This window comes from Ammospiza caudacuta, chromosome 2 (assembly GCF_027887145.1).
Source record: "Ammospiza caudacuta isolate bAmmCau1 chromosome 2, bAmmCau1.pri, whole genome shotgun sequence".
Lineage (NCBI taxonomy): Eukaryota > Metazoa > Chordata > Aves > Passeriformes > Passerellidae > Ammospiza > Ammospiza caudacuta.
In genome coordinates this window covers 85,895,272-85,912,692 of record NC_080594.1, presented here as the reverse complement: position 1 = coordinate 85,912,692, position 17,421 = coordinate 85,895,272, and the positions used below count along the sequence as shown (strand labels likewise).

The following is a 17,421-nucleotide window of genomic DNA, read 5'->3' as shown; positions in this document are numbered from 1 at the left end:
CCGCCCCGGCCCGGCCCGGGGGAGGAGCGCGGCGTCACCGGGCTGGCCCTCCTCTTCCGGGCGCTGGGCAGCCGGTTGTCAGCCCGCCTCCGCAGGTAGCCGCGGCTCCCCGTGAGTCTGCCCGGGGTGGCCGTTCCTCCATGCCCCGGCTGTGTGGGCCCGTGCGGAGCGGGCGGTGCCCGTTCCCCCCGCGCTGTGGCCATGGCAGCGCTGTGCCGGGCCGTGTGGGGCCTGTCCGGACACCGCTCCCTCCGCCCGCACCGAGCGGCCGGGGCACAGAGGCCGAGGCGGGTGGTGTCGGGGGCCGGCTGCGTTCTCGGGGAAGGTGGAGGAGGAAATCACCTGGCACTGAAAGGTCCCGCCTGGGCAGCAGCGGGAGGGGTGCGCGGTGCCTTCTCCTGCCGTGCAGACCAAAGTCTTGGTGATGCCGGTGTTTCAGTGTCGCAGCCTCGCCGCTGAGTTTGACCCTTAAATGAGGAATCAGCTGGCGACCTTTAAGATAGTGGTTAGATCTTAGGTAGAAAAATTAGAAAAAACATAAATCCTAATTAGATATGGGGGTTTTTTTTAGACAGAACAACCTGCTGTTTTGTTACAAATACATAATTTTGTTTCGTTCCCAGAAAAACAGACTGATGGCTTCCGCACCTGTTTCACAGCCTCCTCCTAAAAAAACGGTGGCCTCTCACGTGCCTTTTGCAGATCTCTGCTCTACTCTGGAGCGAATACAGAAGTCCAAAACTCGTCCAGAGAAAACCAAGTATTTCAAGGATTTTCTGGATTCCTGGAGGAAATTCCATGATGCACTCCATCAAAAAGAGAAAGATGTCACAGATTCCTTTTACCCAGCTATGCGGCTTATTCTCCCACAGTTGGAAAGAGAAAGGATGGCATATGGAATTAAAGAAACTATGCTTGCAAAGCTCTATATTGAACTGCTTAGTTTACCAAAAGATGGAAAAGATGCTGCAAAGCTTTTAAATTACAGAACGCCTACGGGCTCACGTGGAGATGCTGGAGATTTTGCAATGATCGCCTACTTTGTGCTAAAACCTAGGAGCCCAAAACAAGGCAGACTGACAATAGAACAAGTCAATGAACATTTAGATGCAATTGCTAATAATAATGCTGCTAAAAACAAGGGTCAGTTAAAGAAAAGTCTTCTGCAGTTAATTACCCAGAGCACAGCACTAGAACAAAAATGGCTTATCCGAATGATTATAAAGGATCTAAAGCTTGGTGTTAGTCAACAAACTATATTTTCAATTTTTCATCCTGATGCTGCTGAATTGCACAATGTTACTACTGATTTGGAAAAAGTTTGCAGACAACTGCATGATCCCTCTGTCTCACTTAGTGATGTTTCTATCATGTTGTTTTCTGCCTTTAAACCAATGCTTGCTGCTATTGCAGATGTCCAACAAATTGAGAAACAAATGAGTAACCAGACATTCTACATAGAAACTAAGCTGGATGGTGAACGTATGCAGATGCACAAAGATGGGGATGTGTACAAGTATTTTTCCCGAAATGGGTTTGACTATACCCAGCAGTTTGGTGCTTCACCCCTTGAAGGGTCATTAACTCCATTTATTCATAATGTATTTAAGAGCAATATACAAAATTGCATTCTTGATGGTGAAATGATGGCTTACAATCCCGAGGCACAAACTTTTATGCAAAAAGGAAACAAATTTGACATAAAAAGAATGGTGGAGGACTCTGATCTGCAGACCTGCTTCTGTGTATTTGATGTATTGATGGTTAATGATCAGAAGTTGGGGCATGAAGTACTCAGCAAAAGATATGAAATCTTAAGTAGTGTATTTACCCCGGTGAAGGGCAGGATACATGTTGTCCTTAAGAGAAGTGCCAGAACAAGAAAAGAAGTAATTGATGCTTTAAATGAAGCCATAGATAACAGAGAGGAAGGAATTATGGTGAAAGATCCCATGTCCACGTACAAGCCTGACAAACGTGGGGAAGGCTGGTTAAAAATCAAGCCAGAATATGTCAATGGACTGATGGATGAGCTGGACCTTTTAATTGTTGGTGGTTACTGGGGGAAGGGGTCTCGTGGTGGAATGATGTCTCATTTCCTATGTGCTGTTGCAGAGACGCCGCCTCCGAATGAAAAGCCAACCATTTTCCACTCCATTTGTCGTGTTGGCTCTGGCTATACCATGAAAGAGTTGTATGATCTAGGCTTGAAACTGGCTAAACACTGGAAGCCCTACCATAGGAAGGACCCTCCTGGTAACATTTTGTGTGGAGCTGAAAAACCTGAAATGTACATTGAACCTTGCAACTCTGTCATAGTTCAGATCAAGGCAGCTGAGATTGTTGACAGTGATATGTATAAAACCGACTGTACTTTGAGATTCCCCCGAATTGAGAAGATAAGGGAAGACAAAGAATGGTATGAGTGCATGACTTCAGACATGCTAGAAGACCTCAGAAGCAAAGCACAAGGAAAGCTGGCATCTAAGCACCTTCATATAGATGAGTATGATGAGCCACATGAGAAAAAAAGGAAAACTGTTTCAAAGGTGAGGAAAGTAATTGGAATAGCTGAGCAATTTAAAGCTCCTGATCTTTCTAGTGTAAGCAAGGTTTCAAATATATTTGAAGATGTTGAGTTTTGTGTTATAACAGGAATGGGAAAATACTCAAAGTCTGAGCTGGAAAGCAGAATAGCCCAATGTGGTGGCAGTGTGGTACAAAATCCGGGGCCGGAGACTTACTGTGTCATTGTAGGAGCTGAGAATGTCAGAGTGAAAAACATCATTGCTTCCAACAAATACGATGTGGTGAGGGCAGAGTGGCTCCTTCAGTGTTTTCAAACCAAAATGCTGGTGCCTTGGCAACCAGCCTTTATGATTCACATGTCTCCTGACACAAAAGAACATTTTGCTCGTGAGTATGATTGTTATGGAGACAGCTACACAGCAAACACAGATGTTGTGCAGCTCAAGGAAGTGTTCTCAAGAATGAAAGACAATAAGGCAATGCCTCTGGACTTGATTGCAGAGCTAGAAGAACGTTATTGGTGTAGCAGTTGTCAGCTTGGTATATTCAGAGGAAGCACTATTTATGTGGACTGTTATGCTGTTGTTAATGAGCCCCAAAGCAAAATCCCTGGAACTACACTTTCAATTAGAGCTTTGGAACTCCGTTTTTATGGTGCAAAAGTAGTTTCTCACCTTGAAGAGGGTGTCTCCCATGTTGTTGTGGGAGAAGATTGTTCACGGGTAGAAGAGATGAAAGCACTCAGGAGAACATTTGGGAAAAAATTTAAAATTGTATCCGAGCTGTGGGTGACACACTCAGTGGAGGAAGGAGTCGCAAAGAATGAAAATCAGTACGTAATTTAAAGCAGTTTTTAAGATTGGAGCAAAGGCACAATTGGACTCAGATTTTGTGAGGTTGTACTAAATTTTTTGTGTGTTTTTGTGTATATTTAAAGCTGGCTCTGGCTAAAGAATAACACTGAATTGCTGAAATCAGAGGAAGGCTTTTAATTTTACTGTTGCGGAAGCAAGAGGATGCTAAACGGTATGTTGGAGGGAAAAAAACCACCACAAGATAAATAATTTAAGCCTTTTAATCCACAAACAGGTCTCAGGAGAGATCTAAAATTTTACATAAATAAAATATGTTTGAAACTGGCTAGTTTGTTTTAGCTTTAATAATGCTTACCTCCATTCTTCAAAATGGAGACAATAATTTATAATAATTTATAATTATTATTTTATGGAGATTCTGCTGTTTATTGTTTGCTATCGATTTGCAATCACATTCATGTTTTCTGGACTGGTTTTGTATGTATTCCCTATGCCAGAGAATTCAGTAATTTATAAACTTCATCTGGACTACTTTAATTTGCTTACATTGGTTTTAGCATTAAGCGCCACACAGCCTCAGAAGCACTTTGATTTTAGGATATTGTGTAGATTCCATGTTTCTTTGTGTAAATAGCCTTTGTACAAAAGAACTGAAACTTTTCATTGAGCTGATAATGAATTAATAATGACCTATATATGTATGAAATGTAAATCAATTACTTAAAAATTGTAATAACCTCCTGTGCTTGTTACAGTTTACGTGTGAATTGTGACAGGACTAGGCTTTTACAATTAACCATCAGATTATCTTTTAAAAATGCTTCTTAAGTTATTGTAGGATTAATTTCCAAATATCCAGTTCAATGTATATTTTTCCAATTACTAAATAAAATCTATTTTTAAAGTCTGCCTGGTATTTATTGTTAGTAAGCAGTCACTTTTGAAAAGCACAAAACTTGATTTCTTATTTTACTGTTAGATAATTAATGCATTATGTTTGAGGGGAGAAAGGTTGAGGCCTTGTTTCTTGTCATGTCAGCATTGGTATCAAACAGAAATTAAGTTAGGCAGACCACACAGAGTCAGTTTTTGCTGACCACTTTCTTCTATGCTTTCTGTGGTTCATGCAAAGTTCCTGTAATGAGAACTGTTCAATGCGAAAGTTCCTGTAATGGGAATTGTTATATAAAATGTTTAATGGAAGTATTGAAATATTGGTTAATTGGAATTGTATTGATATCCCTTATTATCTGAAATACACTTAATAGGTAAAATGTATTAGTCACTGTCCACAAATTTCCCATCACCAGGCCTGCTTTGCTCTTTTTCTGAGTGGGGCTGGTGTGGTGGGACATGGTTTTTGTTGGCGAGGATGCTGCCTTGTGCCTGCCTTGCTGTTCCCTCAGCATGCTTTCCCTCGTGGAGCAGCCCAGTTGCACCCCTTGACCCAACAGGGATTTGAATGAATGAAGGAAAGCCTGGCCTCTCTCTTGTTACAGAAATCCTCACCTTTCTTTTGTTCCCCTGTGTTCATCTGGGCCTGAAGTTTGGATGTGACCTCCTTTCCAGAAGCAAATTAAAAAATTGTGGAAAGCTTGTCCCCTTTTTCCTGTAGTACATCTGTATGGTGAAACACTTAAAAACTATGTGGTTCCCTTTGCTCAATTTCCAGTTACTCATTTCTGAAAGAGTACATCTATATGTTTTAAGAGTCTGTATTAATATCCTTGAAAAGCAGAAGATCCACTTTACAGGTGAAATCAGTCAAAATCTGTCAGCTCTAGTAAATAACAGGTAAGATGTACTATTCTGTTTATGGCATCGCAATAATCTGGTGAGAGATTTTAAAAAGCTCTGTAGCTTGCTTGGGTTTTTGCAATATTTTGTGTCACTCTTTCTGTTAAAATACAATCAAAGGCCATTTAATCTTTTCAATCTATATATAATTGCAACTTGAATTCTTTCAAAAGAAGGACTTGGAGTTATAAAACGTCATGAAAAGATTAAAAAAGGTTTGTTTGAAGGTGACTAGGGAAATGCCTTTTAACATAGTTCAACTGAGCATAAAGCATCTCCAGCTGGTAACAGCTGTTGGACCACAAAGCAGTAGATGGGCCTGTAAAATTTTATGGAACTATTTTTTTTGCTGTAAGGGGATAGGAATGAGAGAACTCTGTATGTTTGACTTATACAAACCTAACAGTGAAGGAGCTTGTAGGTATAATGTTTCTCCATGTTCCTTTCTGGAAGCAAGGAAATTAAAAGGCATCAACCTTAAAATTATTTTCTTTTAGGAAAAATATATTTAGCATTGTATTTGGATGTTTTTAACAGATGTAGATTTTCTTTCTATGTAATTTTGGGGACGATTATCTTGAGAGAACATATAAGGGAGTTGAATTTAAGCTCAAACTGCAGGCATTAATGTTCACAGCATATGTGATTGTATTTGAAAACTGATGTAATAAGAATGTTTCAACATCTATAATTGTCACTAGATTAGTGACAAAATATATTTAGATCTATTATTCTGTTAATATTACAGGTAGAGGAACTATGTAAAGCTATGAAACCACAGTTCATTTTCTCCCTGTTGTACATAAAGTAAAATACATTTTCCAAGACTAAAGTTGCCAGAAATAAAATATCAGGGGTAAAAAAAAAAAGGATTGTAAAACACGAAATGAGCGGGTATGGTGTGAGGGGTTGCGTATTCCATTATTTTATCCTCAGTCTTTCCCAGAATAGAATGAATTCACATAGTCTGGTTCTGTATAGGGTTGTACTTGTTAAAATAACTTAACTATGGTATTTCTAAAGCTTTTATGAAGTTCAAATTAACCTTTTGAAATAGATTCAGGTAGAAGGTTGTTTTGTTTCATTTTTTATAGAAGTCCTTGTGGTTCTAATTGAAATTTTTATAATTTCTCTGGTGTTTTGTGTTTTGTTATAGTACAAGACCAGCTTGATGGAGAAAAGTAGAGCTCTAGATGTTTTTTCAGCCTTTGGAAGCCTTCTGACACTTTTCTGTGGTATTTTCATAGACAGCTAATATGGGATAGATGAATGGACAGGGAAGTGGACTGAAAGCTGGTTGAAATGCTTGAAGAGTTGTCATCAGCAGCTGAGGTACAAGACAAGAATCAATGAGCACAAAATGGAACAGGAACTTTTGCTTAAAACTAGGAAAATTCTTACTGTAAGGGTGGTGAAACACAGGAACAGGTTACTCAGAGGGGTTGTGGAATCTCCATTCTTGGTGATATTCAATGTACAATCAACTACAAGTTGCTGTACCTGACCCTTCAGCTGGACAGTGTTTGACTAGATGATCTCAAGAGGTGCCATCCAGCCTCAATTGTTCTGTGAATCAGCTCTGAACTAAGTTTCTCATTCTGATTTTGGGTGTCTTGTGGATGGTCAAAGTGTCAAGTGCAATATACATTGAAAATTTAATTTTTTTTTTTTAATTTGCAGGACAACAGATATAAGTATAGCTAACTCTCTTTATCAGCATGACTTTTAAAGCTGCACATTAAACTGGAGGAAAAAACAAAGCAAACCAAGAAAACCCAAAGCATAAACCAAACTGAGTTACGATGAACATCAAGGTTGTTCAGTCTCCTGAGCAGTGGAAAGAACTCTCTAAGTGCTGTGTATAAATGTTTAAATACTAGCCATATCTTAAAGGACAGAAAAGCTGGTGTTCAGTTTGAGGTGATATATAAACGTACCAATTGTGAAAGTGAAAACAGGCTCCAGTAATTTAACCGCTTTCATCTGATTGCCCAGTCTTGATTTGGGGGTGCTAAAGTAACAGCTACTTTCTTGTGATGGTAGACTTTACAAACATAAACACTACAGATCCAAGGAGGAGGGAGGATTTCTCCACGTTCTTGCAGATGGAAGCTTCCTCCTGCAGCTAATATGCTTTAGCCTCAGCAGACTTTGCTTTGGCAGCAACAGCAGCAAGCAGAGGCAACATGTTCTCTGAAATCTGTGTTTTTAGCCTGCATATCTTACACCTGCAGTCAATGCAATAACTGTCTGGTCAAAGGCAGTTGGATAGGAGTTCCTGTTGGTGCATAAATACATGTATTCAAGTAAAAGACAGCAAATAGATGTGTAACACAGCTAGTCTCACTAAGTTTTTGTGGTTGCATTTTTTCCTTCTTGGTTTCCCACAGCTTCTCTCTTGATTTTGCCTCTTTTGACTAGTGTATTACAGATTTTATATGTCAGACCTGTGTGCTGCCAAAGTGGAATGAATTTGTACATACAGTTTAAAGTTAATTCTCATACCTCTCTGTTATGCTACACTCTGCCCTGTAAACATGTTCACATATAATTATAGCAAACATAGTTACATACATCTGGATTTGGGGTTTTGTTGGGTTGGTTTTTGTTTGTTTGGGTTTTTGTTTTGTTGTTGTTTTTGTTTGTTTGTTGGTTTTTATGGTTATTTTGTGTGTTTTGTTTAAAAAATATTTTACTTAAGATCTCTGAGTGCTGTTACAGTAATAAAAAAAGATTATTCAAGGCAGAAGTAAATATGAACATGATAGGTATCACATTGTTCAGGTGTCTGAACATGGTTGTATGAAGAAAAGAGAAATAAACAGGATAGCCAGTTTTGCTGATTACATCTCTCTGTAACTGAAACACAGCAGGTGCTGGGAGTAGACTGCCTGACACTGCTATAGCAGCAACCAATGCAGAGCTGTGAGGTCACATGCATTAACAACATTAACAAAGTTAATAAATAAAAGACAGTAAACCCCCCCAATTTTACTCTTTTCCCCCCTCTGAATTATGTGGTAACTTGAGAATAATTTTTTTCTAGATCAATTATTTAAATTCTTATACTTGGTGATGAAGAGCTGTATGAACAGAACAACTGCTGCATACAGATCTCATACAGATTCCTGGCAGACACTCAGTAAAGGCATCTAAGTGGAGCACAGATAATATTTAAATTTTTAAGACTGAAATATTTAACTTTTTTTAGTGACTGGGAGATATAAAGAAACATTTTACCACTAGGAATAGACCTGGGCCTTAATATGTAATGGTACAGGAGAAATATTCTGCTGTATTTGTTTTGGATAACCTGCCTTCCTGACCTGTGTTTTTGGAAGACATGGCTGATTCAACCTTTCCAAAATGTTTTCCAATTTGGTCTCAGTGCAAAATGCTTTTAGAATTACATGCTTTGCCCTGGGTTGTCTTTGTTTATGAATTCTGGTCAGTCTTACACAATTCTGTGGTTTATTCGGGGTGCTGAACCTTTGGCCCATATTTTGGCTGCTGCCCAGGCATGGACTGTGGCTCAGTCGTGACCCTACTCTGGACTTCTGCAACTGCATGTTTGTCTGTCCAGCATGTGAGCTCCAGGAATTGCATGGAGGGAAGGGGGATTTCTAATTCAGAGTAACCAAAACCTGCCAGAACATGTGTAAATGTGCACACATATATATATATACACTCTATATGCATGCAACTTTTATTATGCCTTCATCTTTTGCAATGCTGAGGAATATTTTTAGAGATCCCAGAAGTGGTTGGGAAGGCTAGACAACAAGAGTTTGTGATGGTGTTGCAGAATTCATACCTATAGAATGCCCAAGGCTAACACACCTGCATAGAGTTGCTGGCATGACTGCTCCTTACACACAGACCTCTTCCTCCCCATTCAGAAAATGGACTGTGGAAGTTTTTCTTGGTCAGTAGAAACAAGAAAATCCCAGGATTCAGCACAGACCATTTCTTGCATTCTGCTGCCTCCACTAAACAGAAATGGTTCCCAGTTCCAGTTCTTCAAACTCTACTGTCAACCACCACCAGCTATTTCTCATTCATATACCAAAATTCTCATTTCTTAAAATAGTCTGGCCATAAAAAGCTGTGCCCTTAGCACTGGTCAGACCATCCTATCTGTTGCTTGCATCACTATTTTGGAGAATATTATTTGGCCCAGACCAAGCTGGACAACGTTATGGACACGGCAGGCCTGTGCCAGTGATCTGTCTAGTCAGGATGAGGAATTCAGTCTGAGTTGAGCATCTGGCATGAAGGAGTGCCTTGAGACCATGGAAAATACATTATACACCCTGGATTATGTTCAGGAGCAGACAAGAAACATGGGAAGGTGGCTGGGTTTTGTGGTCCCTGAGCACAAGCACAGCTCTGCTGTGGGAATTTGAGCTTGTGGGAGGACAAGTGTTCACGATTGGCCAAGCAGTTATAGGTAACTTCAAAACAGAATGAGTGCACGGAGGCCAAGAGAACAGACCACAGCTGCCTGTTACACAGGCTGAGGAGAGATAAAGAGTGCTATGTCCATGTAACCAAAGTGTTCTGTCTCCTGCAAGGGCAGTGGCAAGACTTTGCTGCTGTTTACTTAAGCCTTCACCCACACTTATCTGCCCTTTGGCTATATTCCAGAATTTCCATAGGGAATTTCAATATTCATTTATTATTGCACAAAGGTTTTAGCAATCAGACAACACACAAATCACATATTATCTTTTACAATTATATTAAAAGCTTACAGGAATTAAAATAAAGATTAAAATCATTTAGCAGCATTCACACAATAACAGTTCCCCAAAGATCAGCACAGGCAATCAAACATTGGCAGGAAATAAATAGTTAGGCAGGTGGCCAGCATAGATAACTTGAAGCAGGAACAGCCTTTGCATTATTAGTCAGCCTAATTTCCCCCTCCACACCAAACCACCTCCAACCCCAGCCTCCCTTCTATCCTTTACTTCTTTTAGGTGGGGTTACACCCTGCAGAATCCTGTGCTAAGTCTTGTTTTAAATGCTGTTGAAAGAGAGAGAGAAGCTATATCAATTAATACATTTATCAGGATGACTTGGAACTTAGTTAAATGTGAATAAAGAAGTTTATGCACCGGCATTAAGCAGTATGTGCTGTGCAGAAAATGGTATGAAATAATTTCTCTGTACAAGACAAATAGGCTGGACTGCCTGTTTTACAGACATCAATATACTGTGAGCAGGTTCAAGATGATCAAAGATAAGAAATAAGTTTTGCAAATATATCCTTCTAACTTAAATGTTGACCCATCAACACATCTAGCTTCAAAGCAGAACTGCTTGGATTTGCTAAACAGCCTCTGGAGATCTGCAGAGAGAAATGAGGTCTGCCTTTCTCCAGTTAATTGTACAAAAACTTCCGTCACTTCCATGCTATCATGCAGATCAATAATTTTTGTGTCCCAGCCTGCTCACTGCAGCTGTAAGCCTGGTGCCCTGTGAAGATTTTCTAAGGTAAAGTGGGTCCTCTTCTCAGGAGTTCTTCTTTGTAAAATGGTCAGCATATACCCCAGAAATTCAAAGGTAGAAATCCTGTCTTGATCTGTCCCACAGACATCTGTAAAAGTGAAATCTGATTCCCTTTGACTCTTCATACCTCTTTTCCCCCTTGATGTTATTAATCACTCATGATCCATGTTTTAGGAGAACAGTTAAAAGAGCTTTCACCCTTCTGAATATTCCACCTAGTTTATTTACAGTCTGTGATTTGAGTGTTTTCCAGAAATGGGAGGACCATGCTACTGCTGCATTGTACAGAAACATCTGGCTGCCTGATTCTCTGACTAATGGACCATTATACAAAGGGACCTCTAGAAGCCCCACAAACTAGGTGAAACACTGTGTGAGAGACTGGGTTGGTTAATGACTCAAAAATCAACCTCTTAACTTCCCAGGTGCAGAGAGCAGTGCACACTCATCACAGGAGGCTAAAGCTGGGCCTTGAACAAGATGAAGAGAAGGCTGCTAAGAGGCAAATCCCATGAGGCAGGACAGTGCTTTGTATCATGCCAGTGTCCTCCTTTACATAATGGCTCTGGTGTGAAAACTCCCCTCTGGGAAAGTATCTGGAGATTCATGAGTACTCTGAAGGTATTTTCCCCTTCTGATGGTTTATTGTTGACACAGCTGTGATGACCTGAGAGGCAGCTGTAAGGTCTTAAACCACCAAAAACTCCTGAAGTGTGCCATGATCCCTTCTGTGCATTATACCCTTCAGTGTGAAACTGCATGAAGAAATCCTACCTTCATGCCCCAGGGAAGGTACCTGGGCATTCCCACCTGAATGGGGCACATTTAAACCCAGTGGATGCTATTTTGTGGATTTCCCCCACCCCGATGGATCTAGACAGTGACCATTGATTTGACTGACAGACTCTGAAGTTGCAACAATCAAGTCTTGTGGCAGGACCCAACATGGTGTGACTATACACCTTTCTACTCTTATTCTTTCTCTTTCTTTTTCCTATTTCTTTCTATCTATATGTCTATCTATCTCTCTACCTCACAATTACTGTTAAATAAAAATCTGTACTATTGACTTCAGCATATGGTCTCATTTGCACCTTACTTCAGGCAGTGGCATCTCTCTAATAATTTTAATAATTAGATCTTAACACAATGTTAAGGGCAAAGAAAAATCTCATTAACAGAAATAAACTTACTTCATTCTTTTTTTTCCCTACAAATTTAGATATCTAAAGCCAGGCTGGCACAGAGCCCGAATTCTTCCTAAAGCTGGGTGAACATAAACTATTCTTTGAAAAGGACTGATAAACATCCAGAGTTTTGAATGGCTTTTTAACCTCGATTGATGAATGAAGTATTTGTCATGGGAAGTTTCAGCCCCTGCTCTCAAAGCTGTTTATTTGTTTGACATCATAGAGAAATCATGATAGGAACTGATACAGTAATCCATATAAATGCCCCAGCCATTGGCCCACAGGATGCAATGAGAAGTCTTGGGCTGATGTGAATACTGTATTTCCAGTAAAGTCTCCAATTAAAAGAGAGAGACTTAATATACCACAGTTCTTCTGCTGATTAAAAACACATATATATTTCCAAAGTGTCAGGTCACAGTTTCCATTTTGGGGAAATAGCTTACCGATCAGCTACCATATTGATTAGGAAATGTTAAAAGGTACAGGGCTGCAGTCTGAAAATGGGATATGTACGGTGTTGAGGAAATTTGATGGTACCTCTAAAGTTCAATTAAACACATAGGTGTGCTTAAATATAAAAGAGTTAATGAATAATGCATTGGCCAGAGTTCCACCAGTATAGGCGGTTCTACATGGAGTCTCCATAGATGTGTCATAAGCAGCTTCCTTATGAAATCTTTCATCAGCACTAGTCCTGATAGTGGTTGCCTGTAGCACCATAGCCCAGCTGTGGGTCTGTCCCCCAGCCCAGCTCTGCTGTCCAAAGGTTGTCCCTAAGCTTGAGCCCCTGAATATTCCCATTCCAGGATAGTTTATAAGGCAATGCTGAGGTTGTTTCTCAACTCATCACTCAGAGAACCTTTATTCCCTTGCAAGAATTCCCTGGCATTCCTGCCTCCAGATGGGTTAACCCTTTCTTGCAGTTATGCCTCCTAGCCCTGCATTCCAGGTCATTAGTAAGCCACATATTACCATATGGAGCAATTACAATTAGACCTTCCCCTTCAATAGCCAGATTTCAAAGTCCAGACCATGCAGTGAAGAGCGCAGATCATTTAACTCCTTTCCTCTTAGAAGTTATACCTCAAAATTTTCTCTCTGTCCAAGCTCTGCCACCAATTGCTTTTGGTCTGTTTGGGTTTTGGTGGCATCCAGAGATATTGTATTTGTGAGGTCCCTTGTGGCAGGAAGGAATGATGAATCTGACTCCATGTTCTCAGAAGCATAATTTATTAAGATAGTATATTATATTAAAGAATACAGAAAGGATACAGACAGAAGGCTGAAAAGATAATAATGAAAACTTGTGACTCTTTCCAGAGCCTTGACACAGCTTGACCCTGATTGGCCAATAAGTCAAAACAATTCACATGAAACCAATGAGACAACCTCTTGTTGGATAAACAACCTCCAAATACATTCCACATGTGAGCACCACACAGGATAAGCAAATGAGATAAGAATTTGTTTTCCTTTTTCTCTGAGGCTTCTCAGCTTTCCAGGAGAAAATCCTGGGCAAAGGGTTTTTTCAGAAAGTATGACAGTGACACAGAGAAACTCAGCATGGCTGGGTTTGATGTACCCAGTTGATGTAACTGTAACACTTTGGACACCTTTAGCTATTTGCAAAGAGACTATGACAGCATAATACATGCAGATATAAAGTACATAGCAATTATTCATTGCTTGGCACATGCAGATGTCAGCTACCTAATAAAGAGCTAGGCTAAGTGTCAGTGTGCTTAGTCTTCACCCCTTCCTATTTGACACTCGGAGACTCCAGGGCAAGATAGCCAGGGATCAATAATGAGGTCAGGTCAGGAAGACCCTGAGTCAGGTAAAGGCACCAAGGTTGGCCCTTGATGCTCTCTTGCTTTCATCTCTTTGTGAGTTCTCTTTCACCTCCTTCTTCCTTCAGAGTTCTTTCTTTTCCACCTTGGCATTTTTTCCTTTAGAATCTTTGAACCACTCACAGACTGAGTTTCAATGATTCTACCTCCACTGTCAACTTTACCTTTCTTATCTCACATGGTTCCACTCTGTAGATGTTGTCATAGCTTTTTCTTTCCTCAGAAGTCTGAGCCATGTTTCTCTACCAGAGGTAAGCCTTGGATTCTTGAAACACAGTCAGCTGAAATCCTGTGTGTGAGGGAGAAAAGGTTGTATAAAGGAGATACATATATATATATATGTGTGTGTGTGTGTATATATATATATATATATATGTATGTATGTAATGGAACTTGCAAGGCACTTATTTTGAATTCAGAGAGAAGCTGCATGCATTTAGTGCTGTGTTTAGTAAAATTGTCTTTCCAGAGATTTGCTTTTTTTCTTTTCTTTCCTCCCCATGAGAATTTTGTTAACCATAAAGTGAGAAATCAGAGACAAAATGAAGGGAATTGCAGCTTGTTAGGAGTCAGACCTCTTTACATAGAAAGCAGATTATTTTCTTGTTCTCTCTTCCTCCCTTCACATTTTCAATCAAGGTGCCTGAAAAGAATGAACACTGAGCAATCAAAGTATGAATGCCTGTGTCTGTGTCTATTCACATATAGTAACTTCTGAACCAATGGGCCAGTTCTATCCACATTTCACAAAGAAATAGCATTATCCCTCTCTCTGCCCACTCCTCAGCCCAAGCTCCAGTATGGGAGAAGAGAGGGTGGTAATGGCCTCTATGAGGGAAAGAGTCCGTGTACCTATCTGGGAAAGAAAATATTTCAGGTGCCAAAAGAACTTGTCCCAGTTTTCTCATTTTCTTATGAAGTCAATCCATCCAATGCACAGAAATAGGAACACAAGCTTCTTTGGTGGTGACACTCTCCTGCTCCGGTCTGCTGCTTAGTGCTCGCCTGAAGAGGGAACAGGGAACGCCCAATTACATGAAAATCTCGTACTTCATTAGGCATCAAAGTATCTAATCGCTGACCTGCAAAACTCTTTGAAACCCCTCTCACCTGGTTCTGTTGCTCAGAGAACTCTGTATGTTCAGCACTGCTGCAGAGTGTGATGCATATCCTGATGCACACCACTCTTGCAAATGCCATGTTTTTTATTTGCATTGTTTATTCGGACTCTTAGAACCTAGCACACTACCGCTATGTTACTGTCTGTTGTAATATGATGCTGATTGTAATTTTTATTTAGTGAGAAAGATACTAAAAATGCAATGCTATCACATCATTTTTATGAATATTCAATGTATCTAAATCAAATGGATATAAAATGACAGTACTCAATAGAAGAAGGCAATTTCTACCTGAACAAAAGAGCCAAATACAAGAAAAAGAGACCAATAGAGAAAACATTCCACAGATTGTTCCTTTCAGTTCAATAAACTACATAATTGCCAAGCTCACAGCATAGAGATAATGATTTTATAACCAATAGACAATCCTAACAAAACCATGTGATTAGTTTATTGTTTGGTTTAGGTGGTATCCCAGTGCTTCACTAGAGTTACTGGATAGCATGTGGGATGAATGGTTGCTGCACTGTCCAACCCTACAGGAAAACTATTAATTTCATAATTAGTTGTTGGTAATGCAGTTTCAGAGTATTCATTTTTCTCAGGACACTGAACTTTCTTCCTTAGAAATTTTAGAGCTATGGTTCAGTACAAATCTATGGCAGTGCTGTGCTTTTCCTGAAATCGCCACAATAATATGACATCAAAAAGTATTTTTTAAAGAAAGCTTTGTTCTTCAGGATCCAAAATATAAGATCCAAATATAAAAGGCAGGTATGATGATACAATTTCTTCTTTAACTCGTTCCCATATTATTTGATAATGTCATTGTGCAATATTGTCAGTTTTAATAGTTCTGTGCTCAAGACGTATATCTGTTTCCTTCATGGTTCATAGTGAAAGTTATTGACACTAAAATAATATCAGCTTTCATTTAGGGAATAGTTAACAGAGCTGTAAGTTATAGATTTAAGAATTAAAAAAAAAAAATTAAATAAAAATGTATATTTCTATGGAAGGGCAGGGGGTGGGTCTAAAAATTCTTCTCCTGAATAAAAAATTCTACCTTCACAGTGAAAAACTTAGTGTTGTAATACAAAGAATAAACTAAAATTAATGGATGGCATTGGAAAGAGATGTAGTAGCTAATATAAAAATTAATTGTCCCAGGAAAAGCAAACTCAAGAGGGAAAGAAACACCCTTGTGCTGTGAATGATTTAGACATTAATGAGTCTGTGTTCATTAGCAGTGATGATTGTTAGCACTTAAGACAGCATAAAACATCAATGTCTCCTTTTAAAGACACTCATAAAGCAGACAAATTCTACAGCAATCAGAGCTGAATGAAAATACTTTAAAGTGAATAACAATCAAATCAAGCAATGACTTTGGATTTCTTCATTTTTCTTTTCTTTTTGGCTGGCTGTTCTGGTGCTCTGTAACCCAATATCGCTGACAGCAGCTGGCTCTTAATGCAGACACAAGATTCCTTATGAATACTGGGTTGACATTTAAAGTCTCACAATCACTCTACTTAGGGAATACATTTGTACATGAAAATTTAGCTGACATATAACTGAAAAAATCTGCTGAAGTAACATAATTTTAACTTCCTGAGCACAAAAACAAAGAAAAGGTATTACTCTATGTTTTTGAAATTACCTAGGCTCTGTAAAGGTTAAATAAATGAAGAATTCAATCCAGAGTTCTTGAATCATCAGTCGGCATTCCCAAGTGCAGAAATGAACAAGACCAGAGTATGAACTATGGCACCACTGGAGTGAAGCAACTAATGAGAAAATGCATGTTTGAAAGATACCAATCAGCTTGCATAGGCTGGCCTTTACCTCCTAATTTGTAGTAGCTTCAATTATGTGAGAATTTTCACCTTGTATCATTCTTTTCTAAGTCCTTTGTCATAAAAGCCCTTTGTTATCTTCATTTTGCAAAAATAGGATTTAGCTGTTACAAACACACCTTAGGCAGGGTTTAGACTTCTAATTAGCATCTACGAGACCTCTCTAATTATTACCAAAAGCTACTAAAGCTTTATAAGTTATCCCTGGTAACATTCAAGGTCAGGTTGGGCTGTGCTCTGAGCAACCCGATCTATTTGAAAACATCCATGTTCATTGCAGGGGTGTTGGACTAGATAGCTTCCAACCAAAACCGTTCTGTGATTCTATGATTCTAAGCTCCTTGGTATCTTATCTTAAAAAAAAATATTTTGTCTCCCACTTCTGAATATGAAGAGCAGCATGTCAGTTTTCACAGCACTGAGCATTGCTATGATGAAGGCTGATAATATTCCATCCAGAGCTCCACAGGGACTCAGCTCAGTTATCACTTCCCAGCAAACCTGCTGCTGTGGCTCAGCCTGGTATGCAATGAAATTTGCTGTTTCTTTAAACCGATGCTGGTTGTTGTTATAACAAATGTTAACATGCAGGACGTGGGTGACGTGTTTTAAATATCCTGTGGCTGAGAGGCTACAGGGTCACTTGTGCCTGCTTTCCAGAGGTAAGCAGGCTGGAGGCCTTGGTATACTATGGGCATTCTTTAACTTATGTGTGGAAGCTGTGCAGGAGCACAGCATTGCCA

General features: G+C 39.5%; 1 protein-coding gene across 1 annotated transcript; it reads left to right on the top strand.

The window, feature by feature from the left end:
• Positions 1–71: 71 nt before the first annotated feature.
• On the top strand, positions 72–4,251 carry LIG4 (DNA ligase 4). Its single transcript, XM_058825644.1, has 2 exons — positions 72–95; positions 624–4,251. The coding sequence occupies exon 2, from the start codon at positions 636–638 to the stop codon at positions 3,372–3,374; it is 2,739 nt and encodes a 912-aa protein (XP_058681627.1). The 5' UTR covers positions 72–95; positions 624–635; the 3' UTR covers positions 3,375–4,251.
• The last annotated feature ends 13,170 nt before the right edge of the window (positions 4,252–17,421 follow it).